Source organism: Oncorhynchus mykiss, chromosome 15 (genome assembly GCF_013265735.2).
Source record: "Oncorhynchus mykiss isolate Arlee chromosome 15, USDA_OmykA_1.1, whole genome shotgun sequence".
In the NCBI taxonomy this organism is placed as follows: domain Eukaryota; kingdom Metazoa; phylum Chordata; class Actinopteri; order Salmoniformes; family Salmonidae; genus Oncorhynchus; species Oncorhynchus mykiss.
In genome coordinates, this window is record NC_048579.1 from 55,055,423 (window position 1) to 55,079,805 (window position 24,383).

The 24,383-nt window shown below is 41.1% G+C and overlaps 1 protein-coding gene across 7 annotated transcripts; it reads left to right on the forward strand.

Moving 5' to 3' along the window:
• Window positions 1-1,429: 1,429 nt before the first annotated feature.
• LOC100272211 (suppressor of cytokine signaling 2) lies at window positions 1,430-8,320 on the forward strand. 7 transcript variants are annotated; one of them, XM_036943666.1, is made up of 4 exons: window positions 1,430-1,605; window positions 1,899-1,961; window positions 3,131-3,399; window positions 6,164-8,320. In XM_036943666.1, the coding sequence occupies exons 3-4, from the start codon at window positions 3,273-3,275 to the stop codon at window positions 6,640-6,642; spliced, it is 606 nt and encodes a 201-aa protein (XP_036799561.1). In that variant the 5' UTR covers window positions 1,430-1,605; window positions 1,899-1,961; window positions 3,131-3,272; the 3' UTR covers window positions 6,643-8,320.
• Window positions 8,321-24,383: the final 16,063 nt, after the last annotated feature.

A 24,383-nucleotide genomic window follows, 5' to 3' on the forward strand; every position in this document is an offset into this window, starting at 1 on the left:
TGCCTCTAGCATGTGCTCTATATAACCCATGCATCAAAAGCATTTATTGTGGTTCAGTTTTTAACCAGTAGTGGGGAAACTATTCTAAAAAAGATAGTTTACCAAGCTACCAATTAGGCGTACTTCACACTGCAAGAAGTAAAGCAACTAAAGTCACTACATTCAAACTACTTCGCGAAAAATTGTCATATCTAAACATGAAATGTCGGACAACAAATTTTAAAAACAGATTACTCGGGAGTCAGCTGTTCACAGAACATGTAATTTAGCCTATTGCAAAACATGTTTCATGTGAGAATTAGTCAGGTTTGATGCCAAAGTAGTAAGACCATTTTTGCTAAAAGGGCTAATTAACTACTGAAAAAATACTAAGGTTTGAATTAGCTCAATACCACCAAGCGCCTGCAAAATGTAGTGAAATTACTAGTTGAACTAGTCTACCTTGTAGTTCGCTAATCGCCACTCCCCAACACTGTTAACCCTTGCGTTAAATTCTATGTCGGGCAGAAATTTGTGTTTGAACCCATACTTTTGTACAAAGTACAGAGAATGGATAATCCCACCCATAACCTTTTTCAACTACTTATTATATAGGGACCGGCAGCATACCCCCAGGTGATGGTGATAGGCTAGACTAGCCTATGATGCCCAGGCATTGTCCACAGAACCATAATACCTTTTCCGACACACATATAGTGATGCCCTTCAGGGCCTTTATAACAGTCTATGTGAGTGATATTCTCCTTTCAGACCTATTGCATTGCTTCTTCTCCCTAGGCCTGTTGCATGTTTGACGATGAAGCCAGCAGGAGGCCTATTTGTCAAAGTCTATCAGGGATCCAGGCCTAATTGCTAAGTAAGGTCATACATTTATCAAATAGCATGCACTTGTTGTGTGAAGTGATTTGAGGCCCTGAACCTGCTCGTCTTTCCTGCTGCGTCCGCACCCCATCCATCTCTCCTCTGGGGCGGCAGTCCCAGCGGACAGCGCGCCCATTTTGACTAGGACCCTACATCTTTAATGACCATCATTAATCAATGTTATGCCTGCATAACAGCACGTGTGAGTCCCCAACAAAGACTCGGTATATTCAAAGGCAAACAAATAAGGTGGTTAATTAAAAAGTTAGTTAGACAAATTATTCGGGCACAATCCCATTTAAAATGGGATTTGCGTGTTTATTGTAGCCCATAACAACAGGCGGGTTATGGTTTAGAACGGGACACTTCATGGTTTCCATGAAAATGCAGGTTTCTTCGAAAGGATTTTCTTGGAATTTTGTATCTCTCTCCCGCTCTCCCACTCGCTCTCTTTCTTCCATTCGCTCTCATACACGTGCGCGCGCGCACACACACGCACGCACGCAATTGTATTCATGAGGTGCAGCTGGCTTGGCAGTTGGCACTACCTTAAAAATGGTTGCGCTCTACACCACGTGACGCGATTCCTGGAAAGTTCTTGGAAATCGGTATTTTGTGTGTAGCTGTGGGTTTAATGGGGATTTGGTTATTAAAAACATACCGAAGGAAAGGGATTCAACGCCGCGGAAAAGACTGTCATTGGAATCTGTACCAAAAACAAGACGCGTGGTTTGGTGACTTTCTGTATGGTGTTTTAAATCTGAACATTACCAGCAGTGAGCGAGTCGTGCCGATTTGCCTCGGTCGCGAGACGTTGTCATTGCCTGTTTTGCACCACGGGTTGAAAAAATATTCCTAGTTTGTTTGCCATCGCCAAAATGACAACTGATTGATTAGCCCGCCAGAACATAAATAATACGACATGGAAATCCCTAGCTATGTAATCTGTCAGTGTGATCGACATGGCTAAACTAGCTAGCTGTTCCATGGAAGTGTATAGCTAACGAGCGGTTTTGTGCTTTGTTTATTCATCTTAGTCCCCCTTTTCTTTAGGGAGAAGTGTATTTGAGTCGTTTGGTGCTGGATCCACTCGCAAATAGGTGAGATTTCATTAATGTAACTCTGTTCATAGTATATTTACTTTGTAAACTAGCTAGTCAGCATTAGATAGCTAAACTGTCAATTTAGAAATGTGTTGTGAACATACGTAATAGTCGATGGCACGTGCTGTATTGGCTGTAGAACAGTGGTTATTTAAAAACGTTGCACATTTACACGACCACAATGTAAGCTTTAATGTAGCCTACACAAAATAATCAAATAAACATTGCTACAATAGACAAGCTGCAAACACCGAACAAGGCTGATGATGGGGATTTCTGTTTTCAGTATCCCCCGCCCTGCATATAGTGAGTTTTAACTGCCATTGCAATTTCCGAGAAGTAGTCGATTTCGCAGAACGTTCCATAATCTGTTATTTATTTGAATGTGGACAAACGTTTCCTAATCTTTAATTTCCACGCAGCAATTGTAATACATCGAACATTTAAGTGAACGGTAAACATCGAGCCTATTTCACATTGTTTTATTGAAGATTTATCAAGTGACTGAATTAGGCTTTTCAGTGTCCACTTTGTTTCGTGCTCCCTTACTTGCCATGTTTAAAATAAAATACAAATAAATGCTTTTGCAAACGTAACCCCATTCATATACATCAACTACCTTTAGCGCCTACTGAAGTATCTTCTGGCAGGGGAGTTAGAACCCCGACGCTCGTTCTGAACGTTAAAACGCGTCACTTGCTGTACGATTTGGAAACATCTTTCATATCAGCAAGAAATTCAATTACAACACGCCTTTTATGGGGTTAGGGTTCTCACACGGCTATATTTCCATGTTACAGGGGTACCAGTACCGAGTTGATGTGCAGGCTGTACGAGGTAATTGAGGTAGATGTGTAGATTACTGTAGGGGTAAAATTAGTAGTCAACAGGAGATGTATACATCTCATTAGCAGCAGTTTGTGATGCGTTAGTGCAAAGGTGGGTCAATGCAGATAGCAATTTGGCTTCGGGGTAGAAGCTCTTCAGGGTCCTGATGGTGCATTGTTACCGCTTGCGTACGGTAGCAGAGCGAACAGTCCATGACTCGGGTGGCTGGAGTCAAGCACCTAACGGATATGTTATAATGTAACGTTAGCTGTTATTTAGCACGAATGTCCGTGACTAAACTGAATTAATTTACGTGTGTTGTATTTATTAATTTACAGGACGATACATAAGATTCGAGAAGAAACTTGCAGAAGAAACTGGTTTTGCGACTGTGGGGCAACTGCCTGTCTTCTGGGGAATATTTTTGCATTTGTCGGATGACTTTTGGCCTACGGCTGGGCAATTTCGGGTGGTTCCCCAATGACCTGCCACTCACCCGAATCCACGGATACCATCGAAAACGAGAGAAGAACGGATACCGTGTCACGGGTTGTAGATTCCGACGAGACTCGCATCGCTCAGACCATGAAAGACCTTAAAAATACAGGTGAGTGCATGTCCTCATTTTATAGTTTTAGATTACATCCACACACATTTCGACATGATTACTAATGTTCCTATTTTCAGCGTTCTAGTACAGTTTTACTAGCACCGTTCCATACATACGAGCATGACGATGTCAATAGCATTTATGACTTACAAATCAACGAGAGCCTAACTTTCAAAATATTTTTGTAATTAAACTCAAGTCCTGCATCTCTATGGCCCTGAGAACGAGTGATTGTAAAGCAAACTAGTTTGAAAGTATCTTATCTACATGCTCGTGCCCATATCTAGCACGATATGCATGCGGTCATGCTGTACTCAGTCTGTACTCATTATGCATGGTTGAAAATAACTAAACAAGGCACACTTGGTATTTCATCGTACAATGAATGCATTTCACCCTTATTTATCCTGAACAGTAACTTGTTTAGTGTCTTGAAATTCGTAGTAATTCGTGCACGAGGTACTGTTAAGACACTTGACTTTGTTTTCAAGTCGCAGAATGTATATTACGTTTTGTTATAGGCTATTGTGAGTTGACGACTTAATTTTTTTAGTTAGATGCATTCCAATGAGAATTCTCAGAACATGTCTATGAATTAATACAATTTGCCTTCATATGTTCGGTGTTTATGTACCTTTTTCTTAATTAAGTCACAAGCATTGTGTTCATTTACTTTCTAATGAACCGTATGTTTCACTTCAAATGCTGTTAATGCATTTATAGAATTCCCATTATGGGAATGCTGTGGAGCGGATCATTATTTTTAAGAGATGCACAAAAAGCTGTTCCAATGCTGTGATCTTAAAATGGAGGTGTTCATTTATTAGGTAGACATGTGGACTATTCAAAGAAAAATATCTTTAATGTATTTTAAGAGGCATGTATTACCATTAAAGGGAAATAAAAAATGTAATTTCATATTCATCTCCAGAAACATCAACATATGTGAAGATGGCAGATAAGTGTTTTCAATGACATCCCCAATTATTAGTAGACATTGCTTACTAATTGGTTTGTCATTGGAAACACTTTTAACTGAAAACCAGTGTACTTTTCACATGTTGGTGATGAATATGAAGTAGAATTTATTTTTCTGAGCAAAGCACATATGACAGCTTCCCCTTTGTATTATTGCCTTATTCACAGTAATAAAGACATAGTTGCGTGTTAAACTTTTAATGTTGAAAAGCGATCTCAAGTGTAAATACAGTACATACACTAAAGTGCCGATCATCAACTAGATTCAGCTGCGAGCCGATTTTATAAAACATTTTCTTGAGTGGATGGTCGGGGGCCAGAAACATAATTACATATTAGTTAACTGCAAATTGACCTCAAGAAGCCCAAACAGATATTTGACTAAAACGTAATTTCAAACTTTGCTAACATTTGTATACGATCATGTTTCTCTATACATGGGAATAAATAACTTGGTGCTGATTTACTGTAGTTTATGTCCAATAAATTCTATACAAAAATGTATATACAATTTTTAACTGAGTTAAGGAAGTCAGTCAATTGAAATTTCATTAGGCCCTAATCTATGGATTTCACATGACTGGACAGGGGTGTAGCCGTGGGTGGTCCAATGTCCTCCCAGGCCCACCCATGGCAAAGGGTGTCTACTTTCATGAACCTGAAATATATTTTGATTTAACACTTTTTTGGTTACTACATGATTCCATATGTGTTATTTCATAGTGTTGTCTTCACTATTATTCTACAATATAGAAACTATAAAGACCCTTGACTGAGATGTGTCAACTTTTGACTGTCTATTCAGACCCCTTTGACTTTTTCAAGATGTGACATTACAGCCTTATTCTAAAATTTATGAAAATAACAATCGACACACACTACCCCATAATGACAAAGTAACTTCTTTTTTTAATATAAATTGAAATATGTGATAAGTATTCAGACCCTTGTTAAAGCACAGTGATTACAGCCTCTATTCTTCTTGGGTATGAGGCTACAAGCTTGGCACACCTGTATTTGTGAGTTCCTCCCATTCTCTGCAGATCCTCTCAAGCTCTTGTCAGGTTGGATGGGGAGCAGCACAGCTATTTCCAAGTCTCTCCAGAGATGTTCTAACTGGGCCACTCCTGTGTTGTCTTGGCTGTGTGCTTAGGGTTGTTCTCCTGTTGGAAGATGACCCTTCGCCCCAGTCTGAGATCCTGAGTGCTCTGGAACAGGTTTTCATCAAGGATCTCTCTATACTTTGCCTCGATCCTGACTAGTCTCTCAGTCCCTGCCACTCAAACATCCCCACAGCATTATGCTGCCACCACCATGCTTCACCTTAAGATGGTGCCAGGTTTCCTCCAGACGTGACGCTCGGCATTCAAGTACTGGAGAATTTCTAACCTTCACAAATCCAGTCAAACTTAAGTTTTTGTGTGGAGGGGGGGGTTGGAGATGGCAGACAGTTGCTGCTGCAGTGTACGCTGCTGCAGTGTACACTAACTGCAGAGATTCCCCTCATACATTTTACTGCAAAAGTCACTACATAAATTGTGAGAATTTAACATGTTAACCCAGTGGAATTTGTTTTAAATTTCCTGTGGACAGGATAGAGGGATTTATTTTATTTTTTTTATTTTTTTTAGGTTAAAGGCTTAAATTCAGGTTTAGTTGTATAGTTTCTGACTGTGCACATGTTCGTGTATGACCTTTTGATTTGGATTTGAGTAGCCCAGTGTTTTGTCCCGTCTTCTTGTCCCGTCTTCTTGTGCTAATGCATGTGTTTCTCTCCTAACAGGCTGGTACTGGGGCAGCCTGACTGCCAACGAAGCCAAAGAGATTCTCCAGGATGCATCGGAGGGCACCTTCCTGTTGCGAGATAGCTCCCAGAGGGACTACCTGTTCACCATCTCTGCCATGACCTCTGCCGGCCCCACCAACTTGCGCATCGAGTACAAGGAGGGCAAGTTTAAACTGGATTCTGTGGTGCTGATCAGGCCCAAGCTCAAGCAGTTTGACAGTGTGGTGCACCTGGTGGAACACTACGTGCAGCTGTCCAGGACTACCAGTAAAAGGCCGTCGTCAGGGGCATCGCAGTCCCTGGCCCCACACAACGGGACGGTTCAGCTGCTCCTGACCAAGCCTGTGTACACTGCCACGCCCTCTCTACAGCACCTGTCCCGTATCGCCATCAACAACGCCACCAGGCAGGTGCAGGAGCTGCCTTTACCCAACAGGCTAAAAATCTACCTGACGGACTACAGTTACAATGTATAGTAGGACTACAAATCCCAGATGTGGTGTGGGGTAGAGAGCACTGCACCTGCCATGTAGTGGCTATCACCCAGTCTGAAGTCTACCTTTAGCCTCAACCACTAGACATGGCTTGACGGCCCCTGTACTTCTGGAAGGATTGATGTTGAGCAATATGGTTAGAGCCAAGTCAGTCATCTAATCCTCAGGAAGCTAGGTGGAATTTCTCCCATATTACTACACCCTTCCAGTTCATTTAGTGCTACAGTTGTTCATCAAAAGGGCTTAGGAGTTGGAGCTAAGGGTTGATTTCAGACCCAGGTCATGTTCATAATCTCTGAAACTGGTGCAAATTTTTGTTTAAGTGGTGGTATACCCTGCCTGCAGACCAGCTCAGGTATCAGGGTTTCAGACCCTTCTGAACGAGACCCAGGAGGGGTGGCAGTTAGCACACTTTCTTTTTTTTTTTCTTGTTTCAAAGCTTTGTTTTCATAATCTGCCTCATGTCTGAGACATGAGCATCTGACACGGTATCCACTTTCATTCTGAATTATGTTTGTTCATATTCTCTTTTTACATTTTTTTGTACTGTAATTATAAGAAGGTGCGGGGGTGTCGAACTACATGTTGGAACTAGTCATTTAACTAAAATTTTTAGTAGCTTTGAGGTAGTTTCAAATAAATCTTGGTGGTATTTTCAGTATTACTTTTTTGCGTGTAGCAAACTACTGGAACTACACAATTATTATATTTTTTATTTTTTTTGTAAAATTGGCCAGAACTACTTTTTTTGGCATCAGACCTACTTAATTGTCACTTGGAAGCCTTTTGGTGTTTAATAGGGCTGAATATTTGAGTCCAGGTTGATTTTTCACATAGCAGTTTGGATGTAGTGAACACATTTTTCACAATCACTTTAGTTAAGTAAGCTATAAATGTAGCTTCTTCCAGTGCGAAGTAATTGGTAACTTGGTAAACTATTTTCAGTGTAGCTTCCCCAACACTTTTTTTTTTTTGTTCACTCAGTTCAGATTTTTGTTTTGATAAAGCACAAGCAATTTACAGGCTTCAAATCTGTTTGTATCTCTCTCATTGTCTCCCTGTCTCCTCTTGCTAAGAGGTTAAAAATAATTGATTTCAGGAAGTTCTCAATCCTGGATGTTGCTCCCACTACGCATCACTTCTGTGAAACATCTACTTAATCACTGCATTTTCTTTCAATAGGAAATGCCCTTGAGCATGTCAATGCTCACACCTCAGAACTAGACCTTGATTAGACACAGGCTGTATCTAATGTCTAGCTATTATGGCTGTGTTATAAGAAGGAATTACCTTTCCAAGCACATATTGGATGTTCGCCCAGGGGTTTTCATTGGATTAACGTGAATCTTATTTTAATCAACATTTTGCAAGTATTTATTGATTGTTCTACTGTGTTTCCTATAAAAGTTACAAATAAAGCATGTTTTATCAGCCTCAATTCTGTGATTTGGGAAGCAATAATGCAGGGGTGTCCTGGCGCTCCTGTGTATTGAGTCATTCTCAATTTACAGAAGGTTCAGTGTGAACAATTCTCGCAGAATATTCCAGAAATCACTCTTGACACATGATCATGACATTTACTGTTTTCGTATGGTGCTTAAATACAAGTGTTTTACTTTCTCTGTGAGGAAACCAGAAAAATAAAACTTAGTGAGTCTTCTCTCTGTGTGACGTTTATTTTTCAGTTTAAATTTTGCTGTAGGCTCTGGGGCGAGAGGTTGGGTCAACGTTGAGGGGGCACTGGGATGGGGCCCCAGTCTATTTTTGTTTGAAATTAAACATAATAGAACCAGCCCATCGGCCACTAAAACAATCGATTCCTGCTACTGAGACCTGGCTTGGCTCGCAACAACGCTGGCACACACAGCGCTGGTCTCTGTGGGTTAGTTGGTTGCATTCCTGCGGCTTCTACAGCAGGATGCGCCGTTTAGACTTGGCTGAGGCAGATAAATGGAGCGGCTAGAATTTGATGCAAGACAGAGACTCATCAATCATGTCTGTCCTGCAGAATATAGTTCTGTAAATTATTGTTCTGGAATGTTGAGTTGTCCTGAAATAATATTCTTCTTAGCAGCAGATACAAAATGCTGTTCAAAGGTGCCGATTGGAGTAGACTGAATTGAAGCAATTTCCAATTTAATTTATGCTTCAGTAGGCTATATGTTCAATTTCCACCTGCAGCTTTGTTCAGCTTTATGTAGTGCATGTTGGATCCATCCTTGCTCACAGTAGTGGCTTACCCTCTGAGAGAACACACTGTGTGTGGGGAACAGCGGCTGCAGCCTGCTTAGCTCTGGGCCGTCCTAGCTAGAGCTGGTTTGATGAGATCAGGCTGGGTATTAGATCGTATTCTGCATGTGGAGCAGAATGAGAATTTAAGCCCCGCGCCCATGCTTACACTTTCTATAGGGACTTTGTTCTGTAGTGGTCGCATGATGGAAAGGCCGGTAGTGTAGTGATGTTTGCTGCTGTACCTGCAGGTTGTCACCTTCCCCAGTCCCAAACCACATTAACCCCAGTAAGCGAGGAGAAAGGTTTAAATTTAGCAGGTTGGGAAACCTGCCTGTTTGGTAACACTACCTGAACACTCAATATGGACTGATTTTGTGTCCAGACAGTAGCAGAAAGCATTTTTCTGAGAAATCTACTGGGTCTGAGAACAATCCTTGATAAGGGGCAAGAAGTGCTATTGGAGAGGCAGCTTTGGAATATGTTCCTATGTTGCATTCATAACTGATTGCTAACAAATTGCATCTTGTTAATGTGTGTGCCTTGTCTCTTTGTTATATACTTCAAGTCACCTGCCAAGCACATCTGTCAACTACTTTTATAATACATCACTGAGGCATAACACTTGCTTCGTTACATGACAGAGGAACAGGTTATATATTTTTGTTTTACGGAAATGGTCAATTTCACTCCACATTGCTTCCTGCCTTCATAATCCGAGACCGCTGCAGACTTCAACAAAGTCTTGATGTAATGGCTGCAACAGAAGAGCTACTGTATCAACCAGGACTCAAAGGTAAGACCGTTGATGACCGGTTGAATAGGAAGAAGACATGGAAGAAGGTTGTCAATTGTCATATCGACCATGGATTGGGGTCAGGATTTCCCCTGCTCAGCTGTAGGGAAGCTATCTGACACTCCCCGAATGGAGAGTAAGTAGACCTACTAGAGTTGATGTCTGTCGTTGGCTGCAAAGCTCTCACCGGGTCACTAGGGCCTTTTTTTTTATCTCACTGTAAACCTGTCAGTCGCTTTCTGTTATCAATCACCAGTCCAACCTGTTCTGGTATCCGTTATTATTACTGGGATATTTAAAAGGCAAGTACAGCATCCTTGTTCTTGTCATTCATATCCAAGTCTACCATGCAAATATGAAGCCTGGTAACAGCCTCAACAGATCAGTTGGGACATGAGTTTCAGAGCTGATCTTATCATATCTGGACATGGTTCAGTAATGCAGAACTGGGTGCAGCTAGACACATTTGAAAGTTTTACATTAATTGTGCAGGATTATTATTATTGTGCTCTATTATTGTAGTATTATAAACACCTTTAAAGAGATGCAGAAATGTTCCTTCGTCTCTGTTTGCATTCTCATGTAATTATGTTGGCTTGACTCTGCAGCCATATAGGTTTTAGACTGGACACTGTTCTGAGAGTTAAAATGCTTTGCACTGGCACTTCACATTGCCACACGGATGGGACATGAGGTTCAGATGTAACTGAAAATGGCAGGTCAGATTAACATGACAATGATGACATAGAGGCCTGCCTGTCAACATGGGTTTAACTCATTAACTGATGTCACATGGGATCCCATCAGGGATTTATACTCAAGGCTTCGGCTCCCTCACAACTTACAGTGTTTTTAGTTTAAGAAGAATGATAACTGTTTTGTTTTATTGTTGACACAGAAATCAGTCTAAAGCTGTTTATTTACGCAAGCAGCCCAGTTCTGATCATTTGCTCATAATTGGGCAAAATACTCGAATTGGGCGGCCTGTTTAAAGGCAGCCATAAAAGCAAAAATAATTGTAGAGTTTTTTAGTAGAATTGATTTCCTATCAAATAGATCCAGTAGCAATTTTGTTTTTCAGAAGTAGAAGAAACACATTGACATTTAGTAAATGCATTGTTTGCAAGACAAACATGAGACATGTTAATTATGCCACAGACAGAATATTTTTGGGAAGAGCCATCAGAGAGGAAAGACCGCTTGGCTCATGTTTAGTCGGACATTACATAGCTGTGCCCCTGATGAGGAAGTAAACGGGCCGGCAATTGCATTGGAGAACGTTCCTCCGTGGCTCTTTCTGAAACCAAGTTTAGATGTGGATATGATTGAGGGCAGGAGAGAATGGGGTGGGGATGTTATTTGGTGTGTGGAGAGACATGTAAATAATCGGTATTATTTGTTTTTAAGGATAGATACAGATGCTTCGAAGGATCCAGGCAGTGGTAGGGTGGGGGCTGGGGTGTATATTCCAGGTTTCAATGTTAGAGTATGTAAGCGGTTAACTGACAAGTCTATGCGGCCGAGTTGATGGCCATGATTCCAGGTTTGAGATGGGTGGAGGAGATGAAACCACTCAGAGAGGTCATCTGCTCTGATTCGGCTGCAGTATTGAGTGGTGTGAAGAAGGGCAGGTCAGATAGGGGAGACTTGTTTGTGGAGATGATGGTGCTGTTAATGGGATTGCAGAGGATGGGAGTGGTGGTAAGCTTTTACTGGGTTCCCGCCAATGTGGGTGTGGAGGGTAAATGAGAAGGCTGATGTGGTGGCTAAGAGCGCTTTGAGGAGAGCGGGGGTAGATATTCAGGTCCCGCTGGGCTGCAGGGAAGTCAAGTCCTTGATCCCGGCAAAAGGGCTTGATTTTTGGCAAATGGAGCGGGATGCTAGTGGGTAATGGGAGGCAATTTTATCTTGTGCATGGGTCAGTAAAGGAAGAGGTGGAGAGAGAGGATTTAGGTGAGAGGATGATGTGTGGAGTAGATAGGGAGAGATTATGTGGCATGGTTAGAGAGGCTGGACGGGGTTGAGGTATGAGTGGTGTCTAGGGTTCTATGTTACTTTCTTAAAGGAACAGGACTAATGAAGCTAATTTTATGTAGTTAGCCCGTGACTGTCCTCACACTCCAGAACAATAATTGGCGCTGTATGCGCCGTAAAAATTGGGTGTGATCCGCCAACCCAATCCCAAAGAAGAGGAACTAAGCAGATGAGCGTGCCGAAAGTTATTGTAAAACAAGAGGAATGACAGTTGACATGAAATTAATCATGGAATAAGGTTAGTTTTTTGTTCACGTTGAGACAAAAAAAACAAGACATCTTTGCATATATATGCTGCAGTTAACGTTAGCAGCAAACCAACTTCACATGAAGGCGATCTAGCTAACGTAGCTAGCCAATTTTAGCCAATAAATATTGGCTATGGTGGGTTCATTTGACGAAATATATGTTTGTAGACATTATATACTAGTTATTTCATGACAACTATGGACCTGAGGCACAAAGAAATACTCAGGAAACACCGGCTGGACCTGTCCAACCAAATTTTAATTGATGACACCATAGTTCAATTCCTGTATCAGGAGAACATTTTAAAGAGCCAGGTGGACGAGATTCAGTCCCAAAAAAGACTGCTGGATATCCTTCCCACCCGAGGTCCGCGGGCGTTTGATACATTTCTGAATTCCCAGGAGGAAGAGTTTACTTGGGTGAGAGACAAATTACTCCAGGATTTGGAGCAACCCAATGCACCTGGGCAAAGTCCAACAGGTGAGTCTGTTGCCAAGTGTTTGACGTCAAACTAACGTTGGGCTAGATTTTCAATGGCCATTCATTAGTACAGACAAAAGACCATAGAAATAGAATAGGTAGCTAGAACCAACCAACCTCAAACCAGTGCTGGGCTTGATGGTGCTGGTACTTATTTTTGAGTACAGGTACTGTTTATGTTTAGGTGAACTCTGCAATGCTTTTATGCTAATATTCTATAAGACGTGCAGGAACTCGAGCAGTAGAACATTTGATGTGCCATAACTCCTGCCCAAGTCAAGCACTGGTTGTAACCATGGAAATATAATATTATATTACTATAAAGATTTTAACAATATTAATAATGTATCATCTTTTGTAAAGCACTTTTTACTATACACTTTTAGATTATTCTTGTATAAAATAAATAAACTTGATAATATAAAGAACAGAAAAGTACAAATAAAATATAACCATATCATGAAAGCAACAATTGGATAGAAGGGTAAGCCAGCCCATAGAGATTAGTTTTAAAGGCCTGCTTTAAATTCCCTTTTATGGATGCCCACGTTGTTAAAACTTCTTAGGGATCAAATCCCTTTAGCGGGATCGATTTGACAACATCCGGTGAAATGGCAGAGCGCCTAATTCAAATTAAATTACTATAAATATTTAATTCATGAAATCACAAGTGCAATACATAAAAATAAAGCTTAACTTCTTGTTAATCCAGCCACCATATCAGATTTCAAAAATCTCAGTGCTAGAAACGTCACTACAGAGACCCTGGTTCGAATCCAGGTTTTATCACAATCGGCCATGATTGGGTGTCCCATAGGTGGCAAACACGTGTCCCAGTGTTGTCCGGATTTGGCCGGTGAAGTCCGTCATTGTAAATAAGAATTTATTAATTGAGTTTATTTTCTTTTTACAGGGACTGTGCACATCACATCAGCGTTTCAGTAAAAGTGCCGGTTTTAGCCAGTCGGCTAATTTTCAACCGGAGTCCCTGGGCAGGTTATCAAAAACAATTACAATATAGACAATCATTGAGCAGTGAGCACACACAATTGACTTGCCTAGTTAAATAAAAGTTACATTTATAAATGTAAATAACAATCAAACGCTCCTGTCATAATTTGAATCTTGTAAAAAGCAGATTTTCAGTAGCTTAGGCTATATTGTTTCTCTCATTACGGCATCCTCTTTGTAGAACACGTGCCAATGCCACGGCCTTCGAATGACCACAGCATCAGGGTTTGTGACATTATGCTAATAGTTCTGCAAAAGTGGGATAGAATCCATCAGACTTGGTTTGAATGAAATAGGACTGTATTTAAAAAAATAAAAATGATATGCAGAAAAGTTGACAAGGTAGGCATATTTTTGTCTTGTCAATATGAAAATGCGACATCCCCCCCATCTGTCATTTCTTAATTTGTTGATTAATATTTATACGTAATAACATGAATGATAATAACGAAGTGTAATGGCTTGTTTAATTAAGACACGTGTCCATGTAAACAAGTGTGCAAACAGAATTGTGATCTCCCTTTTTTGAAACCCCCCTCTCATGAACTGTTATGACGATGTACAGTCGTGGCCAAAAGTTGAGAATGACACAAATATAAATGTTCACAAAGTCTGCTGCCTCCGTGTCTTTAGATATTTTTTTCAGATGTTTCTATGGAATACTGTATAATTACAAGCATTTCATAAGTGCCAAAGGCTTTTATTGACAATTACATGAAGTAGATGCAAAGAGTCAATATTTGCAGTGTTCTTATTCAAGACCTCTGCAATCCGCCCTGGCATGCTGTCAATTAACTTCTGGGCCACATCCTGACTGATGGTAGCCCATTCTTGCATAATCAATGCTTGGAGTTTGTCAGAATTTGTGGGTTTTTGTTTGACCACCCGCCTCTTGAGGATTGAAAACAAGTTCTCAATGGGATGAAGGTCTGGGGAGTTTCCTGGTCATGGACCCAAAATATCGATGTTTTGTTCCCCGAGCCACTTAGTTATCACTTTTGCCTTATGGCAAGGTGCGCCATCATGCTGGAAAAGGCATTGTTCGTCATCAAACTGTTCCTGGATGGTTGGGAGAAGTTGCTCTCGAAGGATGTGTTGGTACCATTCTTTATTCATGGCTATGTTCTTAGGCAAAATTGTGAGACTGAGCCCACTCCCTTGGCTGAGAAGCAACCCCACACATGAATGGTCTCCGGATGCTTTACTGTTGGCATGACACAGGACTGATGGTAGCGCTCACCTTGTCTTCTACAGAAAGCTTTTTTCCAGATGCACCAAACAATCAGAAAGGGGATTCGTCAGAGAAAATGACCTTACCCCAGTCCTCAGCAGTCCAATCCCTGTACCTGTTGCAGAATATCAGTCTGTCCCTGATGTTTTTCCTGGAGAGAAGTGGCTTCTTTGTCCAGGATCTAGTTGCGGAGGAAGGTGTCCAGTTCCAGGGTCCTTAGCTTCGTGATGAGCTTTGAGGACACTATGGTGTTGAACGCTGAGCTGTAGTCAATGAACAGCATTTTCACAGGTGTTCCTCTTGTCCAGGTGGGAAAGGGCAGTGTGGAGTCCAATAGAGATTGCATCATCTGTGGATCTGTTGGGACAGTATGCAAATTGGAGTGGGTACAGTGTATCTGGGATGATGATGTTGTGTGCCATGACCACTCTTTCAAAGCATTTCATGGCTCTAGATGTGAGTGATATGGTGCGATAGTCATTTAGACAGGTTACCTTGGCATTATTGCGTACAGGGACTATGGTTGTCTGATTGAAATGTAGGTTATTACAGACTGGGTCAGCGATAGGTTGAAAAATGTAAGTAAGGACATTTGCCAGCTGGTCAGTGCATGCTATGAGAATGCGTCCTAGTAATTCTTCTGGCCCTGCCGCCTTGTGAATGTTAACCCATTTAAATGTCTTACTCACGTTGACTACGGAGGGCTTGATCTCAGTCATCCGGAACGGCTGGTGCTCTCATGCATGGTTCAGTGTTGCTTGCCTCGATGCAAGCATAGAAGGCATTTAGCTTGTCTGGTTGGCTTTTGTCACTGGGCAGCTCGCGGGTGGGTTTCCTTTTGTAATCTGTGATAGTTTGCAAGGCCTGCCACATCCGACAAGCATCAGAGCCTGTGTAGTAGAATTCAATCTTAGTCCTGTGTTGACGCTTTGCCTGTTTGATGGTTCATCGGAGGGTGTAACGGAATTTCTTATAAGCGTCCAGATTTGTGTCCTCCTTGAAAGCGGCAGCTCTAGCCTTTAGCTCTGTGTGGATGTTGCCTGTAATTCATGGCTTCTGGTTCGATATGGACATACGGTCATGTGGGGGAGGACGTTGTCAATACACTTATTAATGAAGCTAGTGACTGATGTGGTAAACTCCTCAATGCCATCAGATAAATCCTGGAACATATTCCAGTCTGTGCTAGCAAAACAGTCCTGTAGCTTAGCATCCGCTTCATCTGACCACTTCCGTATTGAGCATGTCACTGGTACTTAGTTTGAGTTTTTGGTTGTAAGCAGGAATTAGGAGCATAGAGTTATGGTCAAATTTGCCAAATGGATAGCTTTGTATGCATTTCTGTGTGTAGATTAAAGGTGGTCTAGAGTTTTTTTCCTCTTGCCTCAGGTTGCAAAGGTGACTGGCTGGTAGAAATGAGGTAAGATGAATTTCAGTTTTCCTGCATTCAAAACACTGGAGACTAGGAGCGCCGCCTCTGGATGAGCATTTTCTTGTTTGCTTATGGCCCTATACAGCTCGTTGACTGCAGTCTTAGTGCCAGCATCGGTTTGTGGTGATAAAATGACAGCTAGGAAAAATAGATAAACTCTCTTAGTAAATAGTATGTTCCACAGCTTATCATGACGTATTCTAACTCGGGCGAGCAGAACCTCGAGACTTCTACTAATTGGAATTCTGCGTGACACCACATTTCTTCTATTATAAACGCGATAGGCAGCACAGGCACAATGGCAGCACATTAAATGATGGTTATAGAGTGGACTACTCTGTTCTAAAGCCATCCTAGATTGTCCACATGTCAACAGCATCACAACCTTAAATGGTTGGCTCCAGAAATACGGCACAAACATAGTCTTTGGCACTTGATCAAGACGTGTAAACATCTCATTCTGGTGGATGTTTACTCTAGCTCTGTTTTGTTAAATCGATCCTCATGTTTTTCTCTCGCATGCAACTTTTTGTGAATAAAAGGTCAGTAAACTCACTATAAAACCATCCTGGAGGTCACTGGCATCCGTGTCCTTATCTGAAGGCCATTAATACGACCAAAACACCATGGTTTTATTCAGTAAAATATTTTTTTAAATGTATGCGTAGTTGGTATCACCAACTGTTCATGAATTTATTTTCAAAAATCCCAAATTCTATTTAATGGAATTAAACTACGTGGTTTCCAGTAGCAGCTAGCTACTGCCAAAAATGACGTTGGTATGACGTTAGTCGACTGTGTTGAAATGCCTGCAGACTAGTGACCCAATCAGTATTGAGGATCAGAGGACTGAGGGCCACTACTACTTTTGTATAGGGCTGGGTGACATATCGAATTCATTCAAATTATTGTTTTAGCGCAATGTTCCAATTGTGTCACAAGAATCTAGGTTTGTTTTTATGAGTTTTCTGTGTCTTTTTGGTCTAATCTCCTTTGCTCCTGCTGTACTGTGTGCACTGTGTACCTTCCCACTCTCACAGACACCAAGCCCATGCCACTCGCAACAAATGTGAAAGATAACTAATTCCTCTCTCACGACATGCAGTTTAAACTCGCCATTTGCATTTGAGGTTTGGTCCAACAGAATCGGTCATATTGACACCGAAACGCTCAGACATTATTTGACTGTAATAGATGACCTTTCTAACAATGCCCTTTTTATGTCTCAACTACCAAAATGTAGAACAGAGCAGACCCTACTAAAACGAGAATATCAATGAGCATGTTTTGGGAAATGTATGCTCAGTTTCTGCCGCGTGTGGTATTATGGTACCATGTATTATGGTACCATGGGGCGGCAGGGTAGCCTAGTGGTTAAAGCATTGGACTAGTAACCGGAAGGTTGCAAGTTCAAACCCCCGAGCTGACAAGGTACAAATCTGTTGTTTTGCTCCTGAACAGGCAGTTAACCCACTGTTCCTAGGCCGTCATTGAAAATAAGAATTTGTTCTTAACTGACTTGCCTAGTTAAATAAAGGTAACATTGAAATGTACCACTAGGATGTTTTTAGCCACGTACTTTTGTGCTAGCTGTCTAGTGTGTAAATGTGCAATGAGCAAAATACACATAAAGGAATTGGCAACTAATTCTCATTCTGAGAAATAAGTTCTTATCCAGGTAAGACACTTGATTTCAACATCTAAACAAAGTGAACAGGCACTGTTGTTCAAACAGTTGGAGACAGACCAGAGGGTATATTCATAACAGTTCAAACTGTTCTACCTTGTTAACAAGCAAACATATCCAAGTTGCCTAGACTTGAAATATGAAGCACATGGGCTTGTGCTTGAGAGATTGTTAATTTTCTATAATGCCTGCTACAATAAATGTATTAGTGAATGTACATGGTTCTGGTTAAATTTGTTACAAAAAATTGCATTTTCATGAAAAATAAAGAGGTTAAACTCTTTTGTTAAAATATTACAATTATTAGTGGGTCTTATGGTTGTGGAAGGCTTATAGTTAGCCTAGGTATACTTTCACAAGCACTGAATTAATTAGATTATTCCTGACAGTTTGAGATAGTGTTTTTTATCTTTAATTGTGCATCAAAGCTTATTTAGCGAACATTTACAAAATCGACATATACAGTATATCGTGAATCGGCCATAATAAAAATGGAGAAGAGGTTTTTGGGCCATATCGCCCAGCTATACTTTTGTATGAATAGTTTGGAAAAACAATATTTGTAGCTTTTTCTTTGGCACATACTAACCATATACAGTATGACTGGAAGCCTTCCTTTTTATTTTGAATGTACAGTATCCGTGCAGAAAAGGGAAGATGGCGAGGAAAAAGTCAGTTGTTTTTGGGACTGTCTAGGGCGTGAGTTTGTCGAGTTTCTCGCAGGCCTGGTTTCCCTGAAAGCTGTTTTCATTCTCAGCGCTAGCACCGAGGTCAGGCACACACTGCATCCTCCTTTCTAGGAAAAATATTTAATCAAAGCCATTTGTCTGTTCTCTATTTCTCCCTCTCACCCTCCTGTCCTGACCCCCTCCCAGCTGTTCAGATTGTAATAAATAGATGGGGGGGGGGGAGAAAAGAGAAAAGAAGCTGCTCTCAGATTTCCTAGAAGCAGCAGCACAGAGAACTGAGTGCAAGTAGAGTGTTTCAGGTGGAGGAGAGGACGAGAGCCTTCACTTTCTATAGGCTTTTATTCTACTTGATTGAACACAGTGGGGAGAGTCTGGCGTTCTGAAAAGGATCATTTAGCCTGAAAATGATTTCATGCATTTTATACAGGCGCCTCTCACTGAATAATGGCATAATTCACATAAATGTATGGATGTGCTCTGCGGTTATCGCCAGCTTCCCCCGCTCCTGTTATGATGGCACAGAGGACATTGGTGGGTTGCCTTGGAAACCATGATGGTATTATGTTTTTCAATAACCCTTACCTCGTCCCTGCTTCACTCGCTGCTCAGTACACACACACACACACACACACACACATTTGTATTAAATATGTTTTATTGCCATCAGTGCATTTGTTTGGAACACATGCTGTCACTTCTTGTGCCCTCCTGCTCCTCTGCTGATGCAGTGACACAGAAGACATGCACCCCTCTATCAGCTCTCAGGTTACCATGGTCTCTGGTCTCCACCAGTAAGGGATTCCTGTAAGCACCTGATTGGATAGATGCTGGTACTATATGTCCTCTCATCATAACTTAACATGTCGTTAGAGTAGAGGTGGGCAATTCCAGTCGTCGGGGTTCCTGATTGGCGTCACAGTTCTGCCCCAGCTAACATACCTGACTCCAATCACCTAATCATGATCTTCAGTTTAGAATGCGCTTTGATGAATCAGCTGTGTTTGCTAGGGATGGAGAAAGTGTGACACCAATCAGGGCCTCCGAGGACTGAAGTTGCCCACCCTTGCGTTAGAGCTTTACCTCTTCCTGCACTGCCTGCTAAGAGGCATGCTGTGTAGGTTATCTCTTCCACAGAACAGCGTGTGAAAGGAGAATTAGACTAGCTGTCTACCAGGGTTTCCATGAGGAACATTTGGTGCCGAACAACCTGACCGGCAAGATTTTTAATTTACTGGACATTTGAGAAATGTACCGCACGTCCATATGTATTGGGGGCGTAATGCATTAGGGCGTTCAGACAAGGTGCTCAAAATACTTTTTTGTTTGTTTATTGTAAATCATAACAGAATAGAAATGAGCCTGTAAATAGAAATGTCTGCTAAACATCATCTCTGCTAAAAATCAAATGAATATCATTTAAAAATAGAAAATAACATTTAGCCTAGAAGAACAAGTCACCTACACAGTAATAAAACACAACTTCAAAGTATAATATCACTTGTGAAAGACCTGTCTTGATGGCTATTTGCATTAACATTTGAATTAATAAATACCAAAACACAGCTGTTTTCAAATACAATCTAGGCCTCTCATTTAATTTAGCCCAGGCATGAACATTTTAATTAGGCCTAATAAACAAAGTGACAATTATAAAACCGGCAATCATTGAGAGCTTACTTTACAATGCTCTTGTGAAATGAGGCCCGCGCCATGCATTTATGAAAGCACATGCTTCCAAACTCAAATGATCTCTCTTTTTACAGTGCTTCTGGATGATGTTAAATGTTTATTGTAATTTGAAATATTGTGTGGTCGCGACCGGCTCTTTCCATGACGTAGACTGACCAGGTGAATCCAGGTGAAAGCTATGATCCCTTATTGATGTCACTTGTTAAACCCACTTCAATCAGTGTCGGGACAATTGAGACACGGATTGTGTGTGTGCCATTCAGAGGGTGAATGGGCAAGCCAAAATATTTATGTGCTTTTGAATGAGGTATGGTACGCTGCTAGGTTTTTCCCCGCTCAACGGTTTCCAAGTGTATCAAGAATGGTCCACCAGCCAACTTGACAACTGTGGGAGGCAACATGGGCCAGCATCCCTGTGGAACACCTTGGTCCTAATGTTTGGTGCACATGGCTTATTGATAGCAGCTGTTTCCTAATATAGGTAGTTGGCTGCCTAGTGATTGCAACTCTCTGATTTGAATAGTTGGCAATGATGTTCTGTTACCAAGTGCTACTGAATAAGCTCAATTGGAGTGCACCAATTGCGTCATTATTCTAGTCTATCAATCCGTTCCAAATCTTTACACTATACAGTTGAAGTCGGAAGTTTATATACACCTTAGCCAAATACATTTAAACTCAGTTTTTCACAATTCCTGACATTTAATCGTAGTAAAAATTCCCTGTCTTAGGTCAGTTAGGATCACCACTTTATTTTAATAATGTGAAATGTCAGAATAATAGTAGAGAGTGATTTATTTAAGCTTTTATTTATTTCATCACTTTCCCAGTGGGTCAGAAGTTTACATACACTCAATTAGTATTTGGTAGCATTGCCTTTAAATTGTTTAACTTGGGTCAAACGTTTCGGGTAGCCTTCCACAAGCTTCCCACAATAAGTTGGGTGAATTTTGGCCCATTCCTCCTGACAAAGCTGGTGTAACGGAGTCAGGTTTGTAGGCCTCCTTGCTCACACATGCTTTTTCAGTTATGCCCACAAATGTTATATGGGATTGAGGTCAGGGCTTTGTAATGGCCACTCCAATACCTTGACTTTGTTGTCCTTAAGCCGTTTTGCCACAACTTTGGAAGTATGCTTGGGGTCATTGTCCATTTGGAAGACCCATTTGCGACCAAGCTTTAACTTCCTGACTGATGTCTTGAGATGTTGCTTCAATATAGAGGTCGACCGATTATGATTTTTCAACACCGATACCGATTATTGGAGGACCAAAAAAGGCCGATACCGATTATTGGAGGACCAAAAAAGGCCGATACCGATTATTGGAGGACCAAAAAAGGCCGATACCGATTATTGGAGGACCAAAAAAGGCCGATACCGATTATTGGAGGACCAAAAAAGGCCGATACCGATTAATCTGCAGATTTTTAAATATTTGTATTTATTTGTAATAATAACAATTACAACAATACTGAACGAACACTTATAACTTAATATAATACATCAATACAAATCTATTTAGCCTCAGGTCTAAAAATATATACTTCTGTGTATTGATTTTAAGAAAGGCATTGGTGTTTATGGTTAGGTACAGTTGTGCAACGATAGTGCTTTTTTCGCAAATGCGGTTTTGTTAGAGCAACGATACGCACTGCATCGATTATATGCAACGCAGGACACGCTAGATAAACTAGTAATATCATCAACCATGTGTAGTTAACTAGTGATTATGATTGATTGTTTTTTATAAGATAAGTTTAATGCTAGCTAGCAACTTACCGTGGCTACTTACTGCATACACGTAACAGGTAGGCTCCTCGTGAAGTGCAATCAGAGGCAGGTGGTTAGAGTGTTGGACTAGTTAACTGTAAGGTTGCAAGATTGAGTCCCGGAGCTGACAAGGTAAATATCTGTCGTTCTGCCCCTGAACAAGGCAGTTATCACACCATTCCTAGGCCGTCATTGAAAATAAGACTGTGTTCTTAATTGACTTGCCTAGTTAAATAAAGGTGTAAAAAAAAATAAAAAATTGTCCAAATCGGTGTCCAAAAATACCGATTTTCGATTGCTATGAAAACTTGAAATCGGCCCTAATTAATCGGCAATTTCGATTAATCGGTCGACCTCTACTTCAATATATCCACATTTTCCCACCTCATGATACCATATATTTTGTGATGTGCACCAGTCCCTCTTGCATCAAAGCACCCCCACAACATGATGCTGCCACCCCCACAACATGATGCTGCCACCACCGTGCTTCATGGTTGGGATGGTGTTCTTCGGCTTGCAAGCCTCCCCCTTTTTCCTCCAAACATAACAATGGTCATTTTGGCCAAACAGTTCTATTTTTGTTTCATCACACCAGAGGACATTTCCCCAAAAAGTATGATCTTTGTCCCAATGTGCAGTTGGAAACCGTAGTCTGACTTTTTTATGGCGGTTTTGGAGCAGTGGCTTCTTTCTTGCTGAGCGGCCTTTCAGGTTATGTCGATATAGGACTCGTTTTACTGTGGATATAGATACTTTTGTACCTGTTTCCTCCAGCGTCTTTACAAGGTCCTTTGCCTTTGTTCTGGGATTGATTTGCACTTTTCGTACCAAAGTATGTTCATCTCCAGGAGACAGAACGCGTCTCCTTCCTGAGTGATATGGCGGATGCGTGGTCCCATGGTGTTTATACTTGTGTACTATTGTTTGTACAGATGAACTTGGTTCCTTCAGGTGTTTGGAAATTGCTCCCAAGGATGAACCTTGGTCTTGGCTGATTTCCTTTAATTTTCCCATGATGTCAAGCAAAGAGGCACTGAGTTTGAAGTTAGGTCTTGATATACATCCACGGGTACACCTCTAATTGACTCAAATGATGTCAATTAGCCTATCAGAAGCTTCTAAAGCCATGACATCATTTTCTGGATTTTTCCAAGCTGTTTACCAGCACAGTCAACTTAGTGTATATAATCTTCTGACTCACTGGAACTGTGATACAGTGAATTATAAGTGAAATAATTTGCCTGTAGACAATTGTTGGAAGAATTACTTGTGTCATACACAAAGTAGATGTCCTAACCCACTTGCTAAAACTATAGTTTGTTAACAAGAAATTTGTGGAGTGGTTGGAAAAACAAGTTTTGATGACCCCAACCTAAGTGTATGTAAACTTCCGACTTCAACTGTACATGACACGGGCGGCATGTGATGATCTTGCCTAAGGCGGCAGCAGAACTCCTAGGATGGGGCCGGACTAACAGTTTGCCTCAAATTTACTTGCATTTGTGCCCAACCTTGGCCTGCTCAAAGTGAGCCGCTGCTGTTGGGAAGTCAACACTGTCAAACTCCTTGGAGCAGCTTGCGATGTGAGATGGTGAGATCAGCCTCGTTACTTTGTCCTCAAGAAGGCACCATCTTTACTCTGTTTTGGAGAAAGAATCCCCTCTCGCCGGGCATACTGGAAACAGGGATAATCAACACAATCTTCACCAATTTGTATCCATTCAGGATACACTTAGCTGAAGTCCCCTATGAGGACCTTGTCTTTTGCTTGAATAAAAATAAATTGCACACTCTCGACACTAATTTCCAAGAAGCTTGGAGATTTATTAGCCTATGAAGTATATTTGCCTTTGAAGGTAGAGTAAATGGACTTGTATTTCCATCAATTAATTGAATCCATTGCCCACTAACATTTTTTTTTTCTTGTCTCTGACAATTTGGCCAGCAACATGATCTGCTTTTCATTTTTTTTATCGGCCAAAAGCCAGCATTTACCGGCTAACGGAAACCTTGCCGCCTACTTTATCATGTACAGGAGGCTATGGCTAAATGGGAGCAGATTTGAAGATGTTTGACTAAAATGCTTCTTCTCCCACCTGTTGCCATGGTGATCAGATATGACAATCAAACATTATCTAATCTAGATTGTCCCTTTTATCTCCTGTGCCATTGAAAACATGTTATTATCGTACACCGACTATCAAGATGACAACCTTCACAGTGGTACAACCCTAGCAAATAGATTGTAGTGTGTTTGTAGAAGGACCCTATCTATTTGGCATGTTTAGGGCATTGTAAAGTGAGAGTAAAAAATATATTATTGCTAAGTCCTTGTAGCTTGTTCTTAGAAGGCCCATATCGAGGCTATTTGGCACGTTTAGCCAGGGCATGATAACGTGAGAGTTTAACTGTGTTCTTCATT

Coding starts and splice junctions, on each gene's coding strand:
- LOC100272211 (XM_036943666.1), top strand. CDS start 3,273: ATGACCTGCCACTCACCCGAATCCACGGATACCATCGAAAACGAGAGA. Junction 3,400..6,163: donor GAAAGACCTTAAAAATACAG/GTGAGTGCATGT, acceptor CTCTCCTAACAG/GCTGGTACTGGGGCAGCCTG.